Here is a 15,961-nt window from a genome sequence, read left to right as displayed (position 1 = left end):
TTCCAGCTATTAAGCACAAAGGTTTACAGGAATCTCTGATTCCACCAACCTTTGACTTTGGTACTGCCCTTGTCAAAACACATCATTAAAGCTGGAACTACCAATGTCAGATGTCACCATGCTGTCAAGAAAAATCAAAGGGTGTTGTTTCTTTGGTTTCATGTATGTTTCTAATTGAGACTGCATTCGTTTCCTTGCAACCTAGACCACGAAGAATATAAACTATCCGATTTAACCAGGAACAAAAAGAATACTACATTTAAATGAGCTGCTTGCAGAAATCATAATGATTAGTTATGTGGCTTGGTCAGAACTGTCACAGCTGGGGTGAGAAATTCCCATTTATGTTAACTACGAAGCAAAATTGTGGGTGGTTATCCTCCAGATATTTTCTTTACATTGGGTGGGTTCACACATCCTACTAAAAGCCATCGCTTCTTTGGCTTGGCTTAGATATTGGATAGCTATTGTGGCTGATGTTGGGTAGGTGATTGTGGCTTTTAGACTAATGCTCATGTCTTATATGCTTTGTATGAATGTAGCAGTTAGGTCAGTAACTTTAGTCTGCTTTCCCTTATCTGGAAGATCAATGTAGACCAGGGGTGTCAAACTCAAGGCCTGGGGGCCGGATCCGGCCTGCCAGGTGCTTAGATTTGGCCAGTAGGGCCGCCCTGAAAACAGTGAATTGCCTCTGCCAGTGAGAATGAAGTGAAATGAGTTCCATTTTCGCTGGCAGAGGGTTGCAGGAGACTGTTGCAGCTGAAAACAGAGCTCAGGAGCCCGTTTTCTCTGGCAGAGGGCTCGGGCCACTAGAGGCGCCCCAAACAAAAGTGACTTTGAGTTGGCCACGGCCACCCTGGCCACGCCTACCTTGCTTTCCCCAAGGTCAAACACATCCCTGATGTGGCCCTCAATGAAATCGAGTTTGGAGAGGAGGGTGGAAGGGACAGAAAGAGAAGGAGAGATAGTAGGAAAGGAAGAGGAAGAGTGGAGGAGAGGTAAGGGAAGAAGAAAGAGGTAAGGAGAGGTGGGTGGAAGGGAGAGAAAGAGAAGGAGAGAGGGTAGGAAGGGGAAGAGAGAGGGTAAGAGTAGGGGAGAGGTAAGGGAAGAAAGAAGGGGAAGGAGAGGAGGAAGGAAGGAAGGGAGAAAGGAAGGGAGAGAGAAAAGAAAAGAAAGATAAAATAAGGAGGTGTCATAACAGGCGCTAGGGATGGTAAACAAAACAATCCAAACTGTACCTTATAACCTTTTAAATGGAATAACAATGGTATAAGAATGGCAAAGAAAAAGAATAACTATGTGAACGTATACCTATAATTGTATGTAGGAGAATAAATGACAGTAAGAATATATAGCACAATATAGGTAAACAATATTTGGTTATAAATAACTAACTATAAATAAATATAGAAATGTATAGAAGGGAAAACACTAACTGCAAAGAAACTGATATGGAACTGCTGTATGATATATGATGGAACTTTTTGTTCCTATGTTGTCTTAAGTCATGTGTTTGTTTTTCTTTGATGTGCTTATGTGTTTAAAATAAAAACTTATATATATAAAAAAAAGAAATCGAGTTTGACATCTCTGATTTGGACCAACCATTTCCTCCCATTGTTCACCAGCTTTAAGACCAAGACAAGATAAAAAGCCTTTAAAAAAAATCTGGTGCAGCCTTTTTAGTGGCCAGGAATAAGCCAAATAGCCTCTATACTACATTTTCTCTGCCCCTTCTACTTCCTGTGAGGGAAAAAGGCCTTTCATTTGGCTGCTGCAAATCTCTGTTTGCTGGTGGTTTCATACTATATACATTGCCTCTACATCTGGGTCAAAGTTACTGCTTTACCGGCAATCCTGCTGACCCTGAGTGAAAGTTTCAAATGGGATGGGACGAAGACTACACAGATGCCCGCAATTTGATCAAGCAGCCCATTCTTCCACCATCTCACCAGCCTCAAAGTCAGAGAATCAAGAGAATAACAGAGTTGGAGGGAACATTGGAGGTCTTCTAGCCCAACCCACTGCTCAAGGAGGAGACTCTACACCATTTCAGACAAATGGCTGTCCAATCTCTTCTTAAAACCCCCTCGTGCTGGCACCCCCACAACTTCTGAGGCAAGTTGTTCCACTGATTAATTGTTCTAATTGTCAGAAAATTTCTCCTTAGTTCTAGGTTGCTTCTCTCCTTGATTGGTTTCCACCCATTGCTTCTTGTCCTGCCCTCAGGTGCTTTGGAGAATAGGTTGACCTCCTCTTCTTTGTGGCAGCCCTTTAAATATTGGAGCACTGCTATCATGTCATCCCAGTCCTTTTTTTTGTTAAACTAGATATACCCAGTTCCTGCAACCATTCTTTATGTGTTTTATCCTCCAGTCCCCTAATCATCTTTGTTGATCTTCTCTGCACTCTTTGTAGAATCTCAACATGTTTTTTATATTGTGGCTGCCAAAGAGAACTATGACCCAATAATATCCAAGCCCACCAGTGTGCCCTTTCTAATGTGCATCGTTCTCCTATCAATGCTTGTAAGCCTCTTTTTCGGTTGGTGTGGCAAATTGAAGGCAGGGAAGACAATCTAATCCAGGCAATTCTTATGCTCAACGCTCACTTGCAACTTGGTACCCCAAAAATAATTTTAAAAAATCCTTTGCATAAGCATCATGTTTATAAACAAAAGCCTTCCTGCTTTGCTTTTCTTCCAGGTGTCTCGACACTTCATTTTAAATAAATCACAAAAAAGAGAATCTGGGATTTGGGATGGGGGAAGCCACCTCATCTCGAGTATTTGTTTAGTCTTTCGAGTTCAGACAGTTTCCCCCCCCCTCCTCTGCGATGACTCAGACTTTCTGCACCAGGGTGTCATTTTCTCACATTCATAACTTCACCCTTTTTCTATAAATTTCCTGCTGTGTTGTTGTCTTTCATCTAAACAATCTCTCTTCTATGGTCATCCTCAGCAATGAGGAAATTAAAAGCAGGGCGCTTTAACATCTCCTCTCGCCTTGGCGGTGTCCTATCCGTATCTTCAATCTCTTTCCACTTGAAAACTCTGCTTTGGAATGTGCTTGATGGCGTTTTAATAAGGTAAGCTGCCTTTCGTCTCCTTTGCTTTGTGGAGGAGATATTTGGAAAAGAGGGAGAAGCAGGGAAAGAAATTAAACTGTTCTTAGGCTGTGGGGTTCCAAGCCTTTTGGATGGGAAAAGGTGCTGAGCAATTAACGATCTTACTTCCAAGCAACTTTGAAGATCCATTTTCAAAAACGTTGCTTTGAAATGCAATTTAGTGGGGTTTCTAGAAATACCTTGGACCAAGAGAAGCAGGTAATCTACTGTATGGAGCTGTCACTGTGCACCTGCCAGCAGCACATTAATGTCACCCCAAGAAGTTAGGGATCATTGATTCTGCTCGGGACAGCTGGCTCTGTGCCCTGGGGGTAGGGGGTAGGGCAAGCAGATGGAACTTTTTCAGGTGGAAAACCTTTTCTTGAAGTAGCACTATCTTCTCTGACCAACTAAATAGAGAGGGAAAAATATCTTAGTCCTGTGGATATGCTTAAATATATTGACTTACCTGCAGTTTAACCTGCCTTATGTTGAATTAAATGTTCAGTGGATTTATCAACAATGCCCAGATAACAGAGTAAGAGAGTTGGGAGGGACCTGGAGGTCTTCTACTCCAACCCCCTGCTCAACTCCTCCTCCTCCTGCTCCTCCTGCTCCTCCTGCTCCTCCTGCTCCTCCTCCTCCTCCTCCTCCTCCTCCTCCTCCTCCTCCTCCTCCTCCTCCTCTCCTTCTCCTTCCTAGCGTATTCGCACAAGTGCAGGGTCTGCTTTTTGGATAATTGAACACCATTTTGCACAGTCAGCTGCATCGTCCCTTGCTCAATTAGGAGACTATACCCAGTGGTGGGATTCAAATAATTTAACACCCGGTTCTCTGCCCTAATGATTTCTTCCAACAACCAGTTCACCAAACTGCTCAGAAAGTTAACAAACGGTTCTCCCGAAGTGGTGCGAATTGGCTGAATCCCACCACTGTCTATACTTTTCCAGTAAAATGGTTGTCCAATATCTTCTTTAAAAACTCCAGTAATGGAGCACTCACAACTTCTGGAGGCAAGCAGTTCCACTGATCAATAGTTCTAATAGGAAAGGCTACTAGTTTGACAGAAAAGACACTTGAGGGCCTATCCCAGTTTAGTTATTTTTCCCATGGTTAAAATAACTCTCTTCTAATTGATACATTATTAGATAAAAAAGTAAGTGAAACAACAAGATCATTCAATATAGCATTATATATGAAGGTAAGATTTAACTTGCAATGTAAGTCATGGAATCTGAGTGAAGCCTATCACCAAATAATAAACTACTAGTTCCTCCAACTATTTGCAAACTGTCAGTAATCCCTATACTAGAGACAAGAGCTACTGAAATGCAGCCTTAGCTGGTTCCTGCTGTTCAAAGCTGAATTTTACAGCAGCAGGTATGGTCTGTTGGAAGAAGATGCTCCAATTTATAACTATTCAAGGGACAATCTGCTTTTTCAGAAGAAGAAATTACTTGCGCAGCCGTCCTCATCCACTGGACACCAGAAGTACTGCCACGTTTCCCAGCATGTCATCTCTAGCCTCAGGAAATATTTTATGGGGTCATGCTAAAATCATGTTACCGTCATTTTATTTTTGTCTCTTGAGACTGTCTGGAAAAGTCTCAGTTTTCTTGGCAAGGTTTTTCAGAAATGGTTTGCCATTGCTTGCTTCCTAGGGCTAAGAGAAAGGGGCTGGCCCAAGATCAACCAACTGTGCCTAAGACAGGGCTAGAACTAAGTCTCCCAGTTTAACCACTACACTAAAGTGGCTCTGGTGTTAATATTAAAAATACTTAATCAAGGAAGCGCCTCCTTGAGTTTTAGCTTTCTAAAGAAAAAAAAATGCAAAACTACACTGGGGATTTAAAAAAAAAATCATTATATTTTTTTTTATATATATCAATCAGGTTATTTTTCACTTGTCCTCATCCTTCCGTCTTAAATTTATTTACATTTCTTTTTTTTTAAAGGGGGGGTTGGAAGTCATACTAACATTTTAGCCACTTGGACATTTGAACGTTAAGGTAAAGATTCCCCTCACACATATGTGCTAGACGTTCCTGACTCTAGGGGGCACTGCTCCTCTCTGTTTCAAAGCCGAAGAGCCAGTGCTGTCCAAAGATGTCTCAGTGGTCATGTGGCCAGCGTGACTGAATGCCGAAGGCACATGGAACGTTGCTCCCTTCCCACCAAAGGTGGTTTGTATTTTTTTACTTGCATTTTTACATGCTTTCGAACTGCTAGGTTGGCAGAAGCTGGGACAAGTAATGGGAACTCACACAGTTATGCGGCACTAGGAATTTGAACTGCCAAACTGCCAACTTTTCTGATCGACAAGCTCAGTGTCTTAGTCACTGAGCTACCGCATTCCGTTTAAACATTAAGCAAGGATTAAAAGTGAACTAAAAGGACTCTTTTGCATTGATAACAACAGACTCTGAAACATGCCTTTCAATCTGTATTGGAATGAACATTGGACAAAAATGAGGTCTGATAACAGACAGAACAAGATGGTTAAAGTCTAAATAGGCTCCCCATCCCACACCAGATGAAACAGTCCCCCCACCCCACCCCCCTGACAAATATCTTGCTTACTCCCAAGAAGTCCATCTTTCCACTGGATCTGGCAGCCAATACAGTACCATCCTGTCTCTTTTCTAAATACCGATTTCTTTACCGTTTGGCGACCTTTCCTTCCAGTCTGATTTGGCTAAGTTGGTGTTTCTTCGATCCAACCAGAGTGAAAACACAGTATTCTAGAGCAGGAGTCTCCAACCTTGGCAACTTTAAGCCTGACGGACTTCAACTCCCAGAATTCCCCAGGCAGCTTTGCTGGCAGACTCCCAGAATTCTTCAGGCAACTTTGCTGGCGGACTTCAACTCCCAGGATTCCCCAGGCAGCAAAGCTCAAAGGAGTTGAAGTCCGCCAGGCTTAAAGTTGCCAAGGTTGGAGACCCCCTGCTGTACAATAGACGCGCACCTCAAGAGATAAGGAGGATGAGGGTGGGGAAGGGCTCCCCCCGCTCCGCCAACCTTCCGACCGGAGTGAGAACTACACCTTACAGCGGAGTCACCGGGCGCAGAGGCTTATGCGTTGAAAGACCTAGAAAAGCCGAGGTGGGTTTTCCCCTCTCCGACCGGAGTGGGGACTGCCGCCTTCAAAGGAGCGCGCTAACGGGGGTGGGAAAACTGGGCTCATTCTGCGCTGCTCTTCCCCGCCGGCGCACGCAGGTTCCTCTGCAAGGTAGCCGAAGGAGAGGGCGAGGGGTGCGGCGGCCCCTCGGGGTTTCCGAATACTCGTCGGAGGTGCCTTCTCGACTGCTAGCCGCTGAACGGTCAAAATAGGAGCCAAGATGCGGAAGGTGAACGCTGGATCGATGGCCGCGAACGGCGCCCCAACTCCGAGCGCTTTTCTCCACCGCTTCCGTAAGTTCGCCTTTGGGTTGTTGGGTTCGCGTGCTGGAGCAAGGCATGGGTGGCGGAGACCCCAAGCACTTGGCCTTCCGACCTTTCAATCGGGCGCTTGTATTTGTTCGGACGTGCACGGCCACCAAGTCTGTTGAGAGGTTCTTTTCGATTGCCGAAATCTTTGCCAACGCCTTCAAATAAAGCGCTCTCTGGCTCTTAATCCCTTTTGCGTGGTGGGTGATAGATGGATCTCACGCACTTTTCTCTCTGTGTGCTGCTTGTGTTACCAGATTTGGAATCAAATCTACTCAGGGTTTGTCGAATAGCTGAGGGTCAACCATCTGCCCCCTCACCCCGCTGGCTGAAGTTTTCAGTATTGAGTCAAATTAAGAACCGCAGGCTCCGGTCCTGATGGTGCCCTTGTCAAATCCTTTTAAGTTTCAGCTTTGCAACCATATCCGTCCCTCCCCCCAAAAAACCCAAAAATCTAGGAAGCTGATGCTGAAATCCAAGAACTACCAAGCTTGACTTCCAATATCAAGCCTTAGGGTTGTCAAAAGATTACCCACCCTTTGGCTAACTGTTTGCATATTCGTTTGTCAGCTTGATCATTTTGGGGCTGTTTTTTTCCCCTTCTGCTAGTGATTTACAGTCTCTTCTGAAGCTGACCAGCCACTGTTTCGTTGATATAACAGTAATGGGAACGGATTTTAGATCGCTCTGGGATGGTTGGATGATACTAGAAGGTGTTATAGGGGGGATCCTCAGTAGACACTTAACAGTATCTTCTAGCCTAGTGTTGTGATATGAGAGATGGTGAGGAGGCTAGAAAAGGAATCAAAAGGAGAAGAGTGAAGAGATAAAAGATGAGGCTATTGACAGCTTATTTCATAAACGGCAATCCAGCAAAAGATCTGGGAGGAAAATTTGCACACCAGTCTAATAGATTCTGCCTTAACAAATCATTCCTCTTGCAGATCCCAATACTTTGTATTTTACTCCTGGCTCCAAAACATTAGAGACACCACACTGAAGTTGGGATAGTTTTCAGTTACTGTGATCTTGCTCAGCTGTACAAAGATATTATAAATTAGGGGTGTCCAATCTTGGCAACGTTAAGACTTGTGGACTTCAATTCCCAGAATTCATGCTGCTTGGGGAATTCTGGGACTTGGAAGTCCACAAGTCTGAAAGTTGCCAAGGTTTGGGCAACCCTGCTGTAAGTCATTAGTGGGGAACCATCTTTGGGCAAGTCTTCCAGTGACTTCATGTGACATTTATATGATGTTCTTGGCAACAGTGTGTGTTTTGCTCTCGTTTTCCTCTGGGATGTATTTTCAATGTCTCAGATTCCCTAGTGGTCTCCCATTCAGACACTGACGTGGTCTACTGCTTCGGTTTTCCAAGATTCTTCATGTGTTAAAACGTTACTTCATCTATCCATCTTCTCCATCCCGCATCTTCTGAGTTTTAAAAAAATATGCCTGCCAAGTTTAGGGCTAATTAGTCGCTCATTCGTCATGCGGTTTTGTCGCTGTGCTTTAGACACCGCGGTTTAGTCAGGCGCGCTTTTGTTGTGCGTGCATTTGTGGTGGAACCGATTTTTACGTGACCCGTCAAAAGCGCGAACGTCATAAGCGCGCCGACAACACCGCGGCGCTAAAACCGCGATTTCAAAAGTGCGCCGACAACAGCGCGCCGACAACAGCGCGCCAACAGAAGCGCGATTTCATTTAAGGTAAGATTTACAGTTAGGTTTAGGGTTAGGTTTAGGTTTAGGGTTAGGGTTAGGGTTAGGGTTAGGGTTAGGTTGAGGGTTACGTTACAGCGCGCTTCTGTCGGCGCGCTTTTGTCAGCGCGCTTTAGGGCTAATTAGTCGCTCATTCATCGCGCGGTTTTGTCACCGCGCTTTAGACACCGCGGTTTAGTCAGGCGCGCTTTTGTTGTGCGTACATTTGTGGTGGAACCGATTTTTCTTCCACTATGCATATAGGAGCTCAAGGTGGCCCTTCCATTTCCTTCCATTATAGTTGGGTTGAGAGAGTGACAGGTCCAAGACTCTCTTGTGGGTTTCTGTGGCCAAGAGGGGTCTTGAACAGGTGCCAGCCTGACCCCCTTGACTCCTTCATCTCACCAGCTGTCAGAGTCATTGAACTGTGAAAAACATTCACAGAATTGGAAGAGGCTGCGGGAAACTATTTTTTCTTCTTTGGAATAAATGATGTAGAAAGATGACCAGAAGTTATACTCCACTCCATTCATCCTTCACTTCCATGTGAACTTCTCCATCAAATAATCAGGAAACCTACTGACTCTTAACCAGGAAGTACCATTTTTTACGAGTTAGTCCTCAAATTGCGACCACAGTTGAGTCCTTATCAAAATTTCATTGCTAAGAAAAGAAAGGTGTGAAGGTGATGTTTGCCCCATTTTACGACTTTTCTTGCCACAGTTGCTAAGTGAATCCCTGCAGTTGTTTGGTCAGTTGTTGAGTGAATCTGGCAAGCAATTGCTTGCTAGAAGGTCATAAAAGGTGATCACATGATTCCCCCAACAATGCAACCGTCACAAATGCATGGCAGTTGCCAAGCATTCCATTTTTGATCACAGGCTGGAATAAAGTGTGAAAAATAGAATAGAATTCTTTATTGGCCAAGTGGACACACAAGGAATTTGTATTTTGATGCAAATGCTCTCAGTGTACATGAAAGAAAAGATAAATTCATCACGAATCATAAGGCACAACACTTAAGAGCCGAGGTGGTGCAGTGGTTAAATGCAGCACTGCAGGCTACTTCAGCTGACTGCAGTTCTGCAGTTCGTCTGTTCAAATCTCACCGGCTCAGGGTTGACTCAGCCTTCCATCCTTCTGAGGTAGGTAAAATTAGGACCCGGATTGTTGTTGGGGGCAATATGCTGACTCTGTAAACCGCTTAGAGAGGGCTGAAAGCCCTATGAAGCGGTATATAAGTCTAACTGCTATTGCTATTGCTATTAATGACTGTCATAGGGTACAAATAAGCAATCAAATCATACTAGGGAACAATCAATATAAATAGTAAGGATACAAGCAACAAAGTTACAGTCCTGCAGTCAGAAGTGGGAGGAGAACGGTGAGAAGATTAATAGTAATAGTAATGCAGATTTAGTAAATAGTTTGACAGGGAATTATTTGAGGGAATTTTTGTTTAGCAGAGTGATAACCTGTCGTAAGTAGCTTTTTTCATTACTGTTGTAACTTTGAACAGTCACTAAATGAATGGTTGTAGGTTGAGGACTACCTGTAACACGTTTTATTAAGAGGCACAGGCTTAAGTGTTCCGCAGTCAATGCGCACACTGTGTAAAAAGGTAAAGGGTTCCCTGCAGATTTTATCCCGCTAGTCATTGCCAACTATAGGAGGATGTGCTCATCTCTGTTTCAAGGCCATTCAGCCAGTGCTGTCCGAAGACCTTTCCCTGGTCATGTGGTCAGCATGACGTCAAGTAGAGCTGTTACCTATTTATCTACTCACATCTGCATGCTTTCGAACTGATAGGTTGGCAGGAGCACTCTGTGCACCTGATGAAAAGAACCTAAGTTCACCAAAAAAATAAATACAATGCCGGCTGGCGGCCCCCCAGGGGAGGGCCTTCTCTGTAGCTGCGCCGGCCCTGTGGAACGATCTACCCGTAGAGATCCGGACCCTTACCACTTTCCCGGCCTTCCGAAAAGCCACAAAGACCTGGCTGTTCCGGCAGGCCTGGGGCTGTTGATTAATGTCCAGCCCCACTTAGACAGAATGGATGGTGTGCAGTTTTAACAACTGTACTTTTATCTTTAATTTTTAAATGCTTTTTATCTTGTCTGTAAGCCGCCCAGAGTCCCATGGGAGTGGGCGGCATACAAATTTTATTAAATTTCAAATATGTGCCTTCTAATAAAATCTGCTGCTTTGGAAAGGTGCTGTCAGATTGCTCCTGATTTTCGGGCTTCTATCCATAACTATGGCTTTTATGTGGCTTTGAGTAAGATCAGCATGCTTTGAGTAAGGGAAGCTCCGCTTTCTGTTGAATGAAAACGGAGTGCAAGGCTGCCCCCTGATGTTGATTTTCAGTCAAACAGATAACATGTTGGGGTTCAGACGGGGAAGAAATTATGTATGGGTCAATAAAATAATCCGTCCTCTGCAGAATAGGGCACGAGAAAGAACTTGCCTTATTGTTAAATTCAGAGAGACCTGAAACGGGGGCAATTGGAGAAAGGATTATACAGCCCTGAGAGCGTGAGAAAGCAACTCAAAATAATGCCACCTTGATTTTGTTTGGAATCAGGTGGGATGGAGAGGGGTGGGGAGAGAAAAGAGAGGGAGGGAGGGGGAGGGAGAGAGAGAAGAGAGAAGGAGAGGAGAGAGGGAGCGGGAGGAAGGAGGGAGGAAGAGAGAAGGGAGAGAGAGAGGAGAGAGGGAGGGAGGGAGAGGGAGGAAGGAGGGAGGAAGACAGGAGAGAGGGAGAGGGGGAAAGGAGGGGGAGGGAGGAAGAGAGAGGAGAGAGGGGGGAGGGATAGGGAGAGAGAGAGATTTCCAAAGTTTTGTTACTCTACTTTTATAAGTAAAGAATTCTATTCTATTTTACAATAAAGAGGATTCCTGAAATCCTTGCTGGGTCTGTTTCTTGATTCAGCCTATCTGAACAGGCTGACGGCTGATTTGAAAAGTAAAACAAACAAATAAAACACAAATAATTGAGCAGTGAAAACCACCTCAAAAGCATCTGCTTATCAACACTGATAAAGTGTGATGAACTTGACTGCTGAATAAATTCATGCAGGTTTTATTTTCTTTTGGCAAAAATTGTGGCTTTCCTCTAGGGCTTCATTTATTTTTCATAATCTTCTAGCCTGAGTTTATAATCCTGGTATGTCTGTATGGTTCTTTCCCCCTCTAAGTCCTAAGTAGCTTGTTTCGGTTTTTTTGAGCCATTCCAGGTTGGTTAGCTGCTGCTCAAAAGCAGATCCCCATTGAAGGGGACTCAACATTTGCAGATGGAAATCATTGTGACCAGATCTTGGAAGTGATGGCTCAGATGCTTTTTAGATTAAATATGTTAAATTTATGTATTCATCCTGTGATATTAATTTAATTTATTGTCCGTCCATCTATCCAAGAAGCCCAGGTGATGAACAAAATAAAAACACAGCATTTAATTAACAGAACAACAAAAAATGCCAAAACTGCATGGTGGCTCAGTAAACCATTAGACACATCCATCCATGCCACAACTATGCTATCATCCAGAACCCAGTGACTAGGGGAATATTTTTATCATTTGGCTAATTCCGTATAAGGGCCACAACTTAAAAGCCTTATCTAAGATTGAGAAAATCCAGTCTTCCCGTTAGTAGTAAACTACAATTCCCAGCAGCTGTTGACACTATGGGGAAGAGATTCTAGGCGTGTTGTTTTTTAAAAAAACATTTCGTTAAAAGTTTATTTGTAAAAAAATGAGGTCTTTGTAGACTTCCCACACATTCCTGGGTCACTTACGCTAAATGTGAACAAAAAATGGAAACATATTTCCACAGTTGGCAAAATAGCTAGACTATGATTTTTCTTTGGGTTTGGTTGACTTAATTTGCTCCTTCATCCTGTTGTATAACTTGAGGAATGTCTAACTGGACTCTGAAAAACCAGGAGCACGTTCTGAAGATTAGCCAAGGCCTGGGAAAAACCATTTAACGGGCAGCCTTTAACCTTGAGAAAATTAGAAACCGCATTCTTTCTCCTTATAGATGACTATAGAATGTAAAAAAAAAAAAAACTTGTTGCTGGAATTTTGGAACAGAATTACTCAGTTTAAAAGATGGCATCGGATGACAAAATATTTTCGGCAATAAAGTTGTTTTTATGACAAAGACGTCAAAGTTGCAAGCCTTCCACTGGCTGCCATTCAACACAACGCCTATAAAAACGAAGTGGAACTGCAGTCCCATGGTTATGCCTTGCCATCTTGACCTTTGAGAAGTCCCCTTAAACATTATATGAAGTCTTACGAGCATCCTGTTTTGTGATTTCCAGAATGGGTGAATGAACTTAGAATGGGTGGAGCCAAACATTTATACATCTCCCTCCGCTTTTTGCATTTTTATTTAAGTCAACCCGGTTTAAAGAGCAAACATGATGCCTGGGTCATTTTATTCCCCCTATGCCCAAATTCTAGGCTCTACCTTCTTTGGCGCTGTGCTTGCTGAGCGTGATGAGTCCTCTTCCCCTCTCGACAGGTATGGTTGTTGGTTATTTTAAATGCGTGTCTTCTATTGTATGTTCCCTTCCCTGTTTGAGTTGTTCGCCGCCCTGAGTCCCTGCAAAGGGAATAGGGCGGCATATAAATAAAACAAAACTTCAAACTTCAAACTGCTGTTTCACTGGTGCCTTGAAATATGTATCTAATCTGTTGTGTTTTATATTGCAGCCAGTTAATTTAGCCAGTGTCTCTCTGCAGCTCTAAGAACAGGTAAATATATTATTCTTGTCTTATTTTTGTTGGTCTCTTTCCTTTAAGACTTCACAAGAAAATTGGATACAGCTTGCACAATGCATAGAACCTTATTGTGACTTCAAAATACCAATTGCAGAAACCTCAGGCAAGTAATATGATTAAGGACAAGACTATTTTTCAGAATAGTTTTGTGTCTCTAACAATGTAAAAGCCAAGGTGTCCTCTTTAGTAAATCCCATCCTGTTTATTCAGATAGCTTCCCAGATTTAAAAACAGTAAATTTTATTGGGAAAAAAATATACAGAATAAAAACATTTAAAGCAAAAAGAAAAGAAGAAAAATAGTGAGAAAAGTATTTTTTAAAAGATTTTTAATTTAAATCCATTTAAGTCCATTACACAGAAGGTCTCGGCTAGCTCCTTGATGTGTTTAGATTCTCAAGTGGTGCACTTTGCTTAGAAATGTACCTGCTTCCTCTATGTTTATAACTGTAAGTCCATAAACCTGGCTATTGTTGCCTTTTCTTTTTACTTGTGAATGCATCTTCTTTAGAGCTGACAATATGTGCCATTCTTCTAGTTCAGCTAATGTTTTTGTTGTGACTTTGATTTCTCTTTAACAGCAGCCTCTTCTCGCCCCAGTCCTTGATGTTTTAATCCAGAAAGCCTGTTTGAATTCAGAAATCCAAAGATTTTGAAAGCAAAGGAGACTCAACACAGCTGAAAATGAACCTATACAACTCGTCTTCAGACTTGATTTTCCCAAGTGCGGCCAACAAATCTCTCGATGCCAGTGACATGGTAGAGGACTGGGATGAAGGGACGTTGCTAGGCCTAAAGGTTTTACTGGCAGCAGTTTTGGTTCTCATCACCTTGGCCACAATACTCTTCAATACCTTTGTCGTCATCACCATTATCCTGACCCGAAAACTCCACACTCCTGCCAATTATCTCATTGGCTCCTTGGCTGCCACAGATCTCCTGGTGTCCATCCTAGTCATGCCAATCAGCATTGTGTACACGGTCACTCGCCTGTGGACCTTTGGCCAAGTCATGTGCGATATCTGGTTGTCCTCGGACATCACCTGCTGCACCGCCTCCATCCTGCATCTGTGTATCATCGCCTTGGACAGGTACTGGGCCATCACGGATGCTCTCGAATATACCAAACGCCGGACGGCTGGCCGGGCTGCCATCATGATTGCTATCGTTTGGGTCCTCTCCATCTGCATCTCTATCCCTCCCCTTTTCTGGAGACAAGCCAAGGCTCACGAGGAGCTGGCCACTTGCACCGTCAACACAGATCAGATCTCCTACACCATCTATTCTACCTGTGGCGCCTTTTACATCCCGACGGTGTTGCTTGTCATCTTGTACGGCAGGATTTACGTCACTGCTCGATCCCGGATTCTGAAGCCACCTTCCCTCTACGGGAAGCGTTTCACCACAGCCCAGCTCATCACGGGCTCTGCGAGTTCTTCTCTTTGCTCCGTGACCTCTAATCTTCACGAGGGACCTTCCCATCCGCAAGACTCCCCGGTGGTCATCAATCACGTGAGGATCAAGGTAGCCAATTCCGTCCTTGAAAGAAAGCGGATTTTGGCTGCGCGAGAAAGGAAAGCTACCAAGACCCTGGGGATTATTCTGGGCGCCTTCGTTTTTTGCTGGCTGCCGTTCTTTGTGGCGTCTTTGCTCAACCCTATTTGCCAAGGAGCCTGTTGGCCTCTTCATATCCTGATGGACGTTTTCACCTGGTTGGGTTATCTGAACTCACTGATTAACCCCATTATATATACTGTCTTTAATGAAGATTTCAAGCAGGCGTTTCAGAAAATAATGCACTTTAAAAACTGCTGCTAGCCATCTTGATTTTGGACCCTGATCCCAATCATAAACTTTGATGCATAAAGCTTCCTATGTGGAAGTTCTCTGGGGTGGATTAGGAGCTGTTGATAGTATTTTAGGTGCAGGCACTAAAAATAATTCAATGAAATACCAGAGTTCTTGAGATTTTAGCAATGCAGTTCCTATGATTTTGCATAAGAGCACTGAAATCTCAATATTATTTTACGTTTTGGCCTAGGATCTTGCACATAACTGTTGAAATCTTGTGTGATTTAGTGCAGGAGTGTCCAACCTTGTCAACTTTAAGATCTGTGGACTTCAACTCCTAGAATTCCCTAGTCATCTATGTTGGCTGGGGAAATCTAGGAATTGAAGTCCACAAGTCTTAAAGTTACCAAGGTTGGACACCCCTGATTTAGTCAATTCCTTAGATTTGGGCCATTTTATTTATTTCATGTATTGTGTTTGTGGCTATTTTCAGTTTGCTGTTCTGTGGATAGCACGTAGGGGTATTAGAGGCAGACGTCATGTGCTTGATGCTGCTGGCTGGGGACTTAAATTGTTGCTTTGATCTCATTGACTGCATTCAGACAACCATGAATCGGCCGAACTAGCTGAGATGTGGATGAGACTTTCTCTGTTTGCCCCTCTGCTCCTCTTTTTCAAGAACTGAGTATGCAAATCAGAAACATTCTCCCATGGACTGCAGTTTCTCAATTAATGGCTTTGGAACTAAATCAGGTTACAGAGATGTGGTTTGAAGAAGGCCTAGTGTTGTGTTTTCAACTGGAAGATTTTAGGTTTTGGGTTATTGACCTGAAGTATGATCATCCAGACTAAGTTTTATCCAGCATGATCATTCACTGTCTTATCTAAAAAGGATTAATGTCAGGCGTGCCTCCATCAATAACCAAGAAAGAAAACTCTCAATTCTATTGTTCGTGGAAATTAAAATACTTTTACTGGTTATGAAAAGATAGCAGTGAAAGGAAAGCAAGATCTGAGCCAGAAAGGTGCGAACAAGTACATATCAAATGATTACCCAGCTCCCTCCCTCCAACGACCCCACCCCGGTGTCCAATCTGCAACTCCCTAAGGTGTCATGTGGGTTGCATCTCCAAAAGGCATCATCAGGTTGGTATG

At 43.5% G+C, this 15,961-nt stretch overlaps 1 protein-coding gene across 1 annotated transcript; it reads left to right on the top strand.

The window, feature by feature from the left end:
• The first annotated feature begins 13,699 nt into the window (after nucleotides 1–13,699).
• Nucleotides 13,700–14,833, top strand: HTR1D (5-hydroxytryptamine receptor 1D). The gene has a single exon (XM_032227737.1). It carries the CDS (start codon nucleotides 13,700–13,702, stop codon nucleotides 14,831–14,833), a length of 1,134 nt encoding a protein of 377 aa, XP_032083628.1.
• The last annotated feature ends 1,128 nt before the right edge of the window (nucleotides 14,834–15,961 follow it).

The sequence above is a fragment of the Thamnophis elegans genome, chromosome 12, assembly GCF_009769535.1.
Source record: "Thamnophis elegans isolate rThaEle1 chromosome 12, rThaEle1.pri, whole genome shotgun sequence".
Classification (NCBI taxonomy): domain Eukaryota; kingdom Metazoa; phylum Chordata; class Lepidosauria; order Squamata; family Colubridae; genus Thamnophis; species Thamnophis elegans.
Note: the sequence above shows the minus strand (reverse complement) of the source record. Positions and strands in the feature narration are given on the sequence as shown.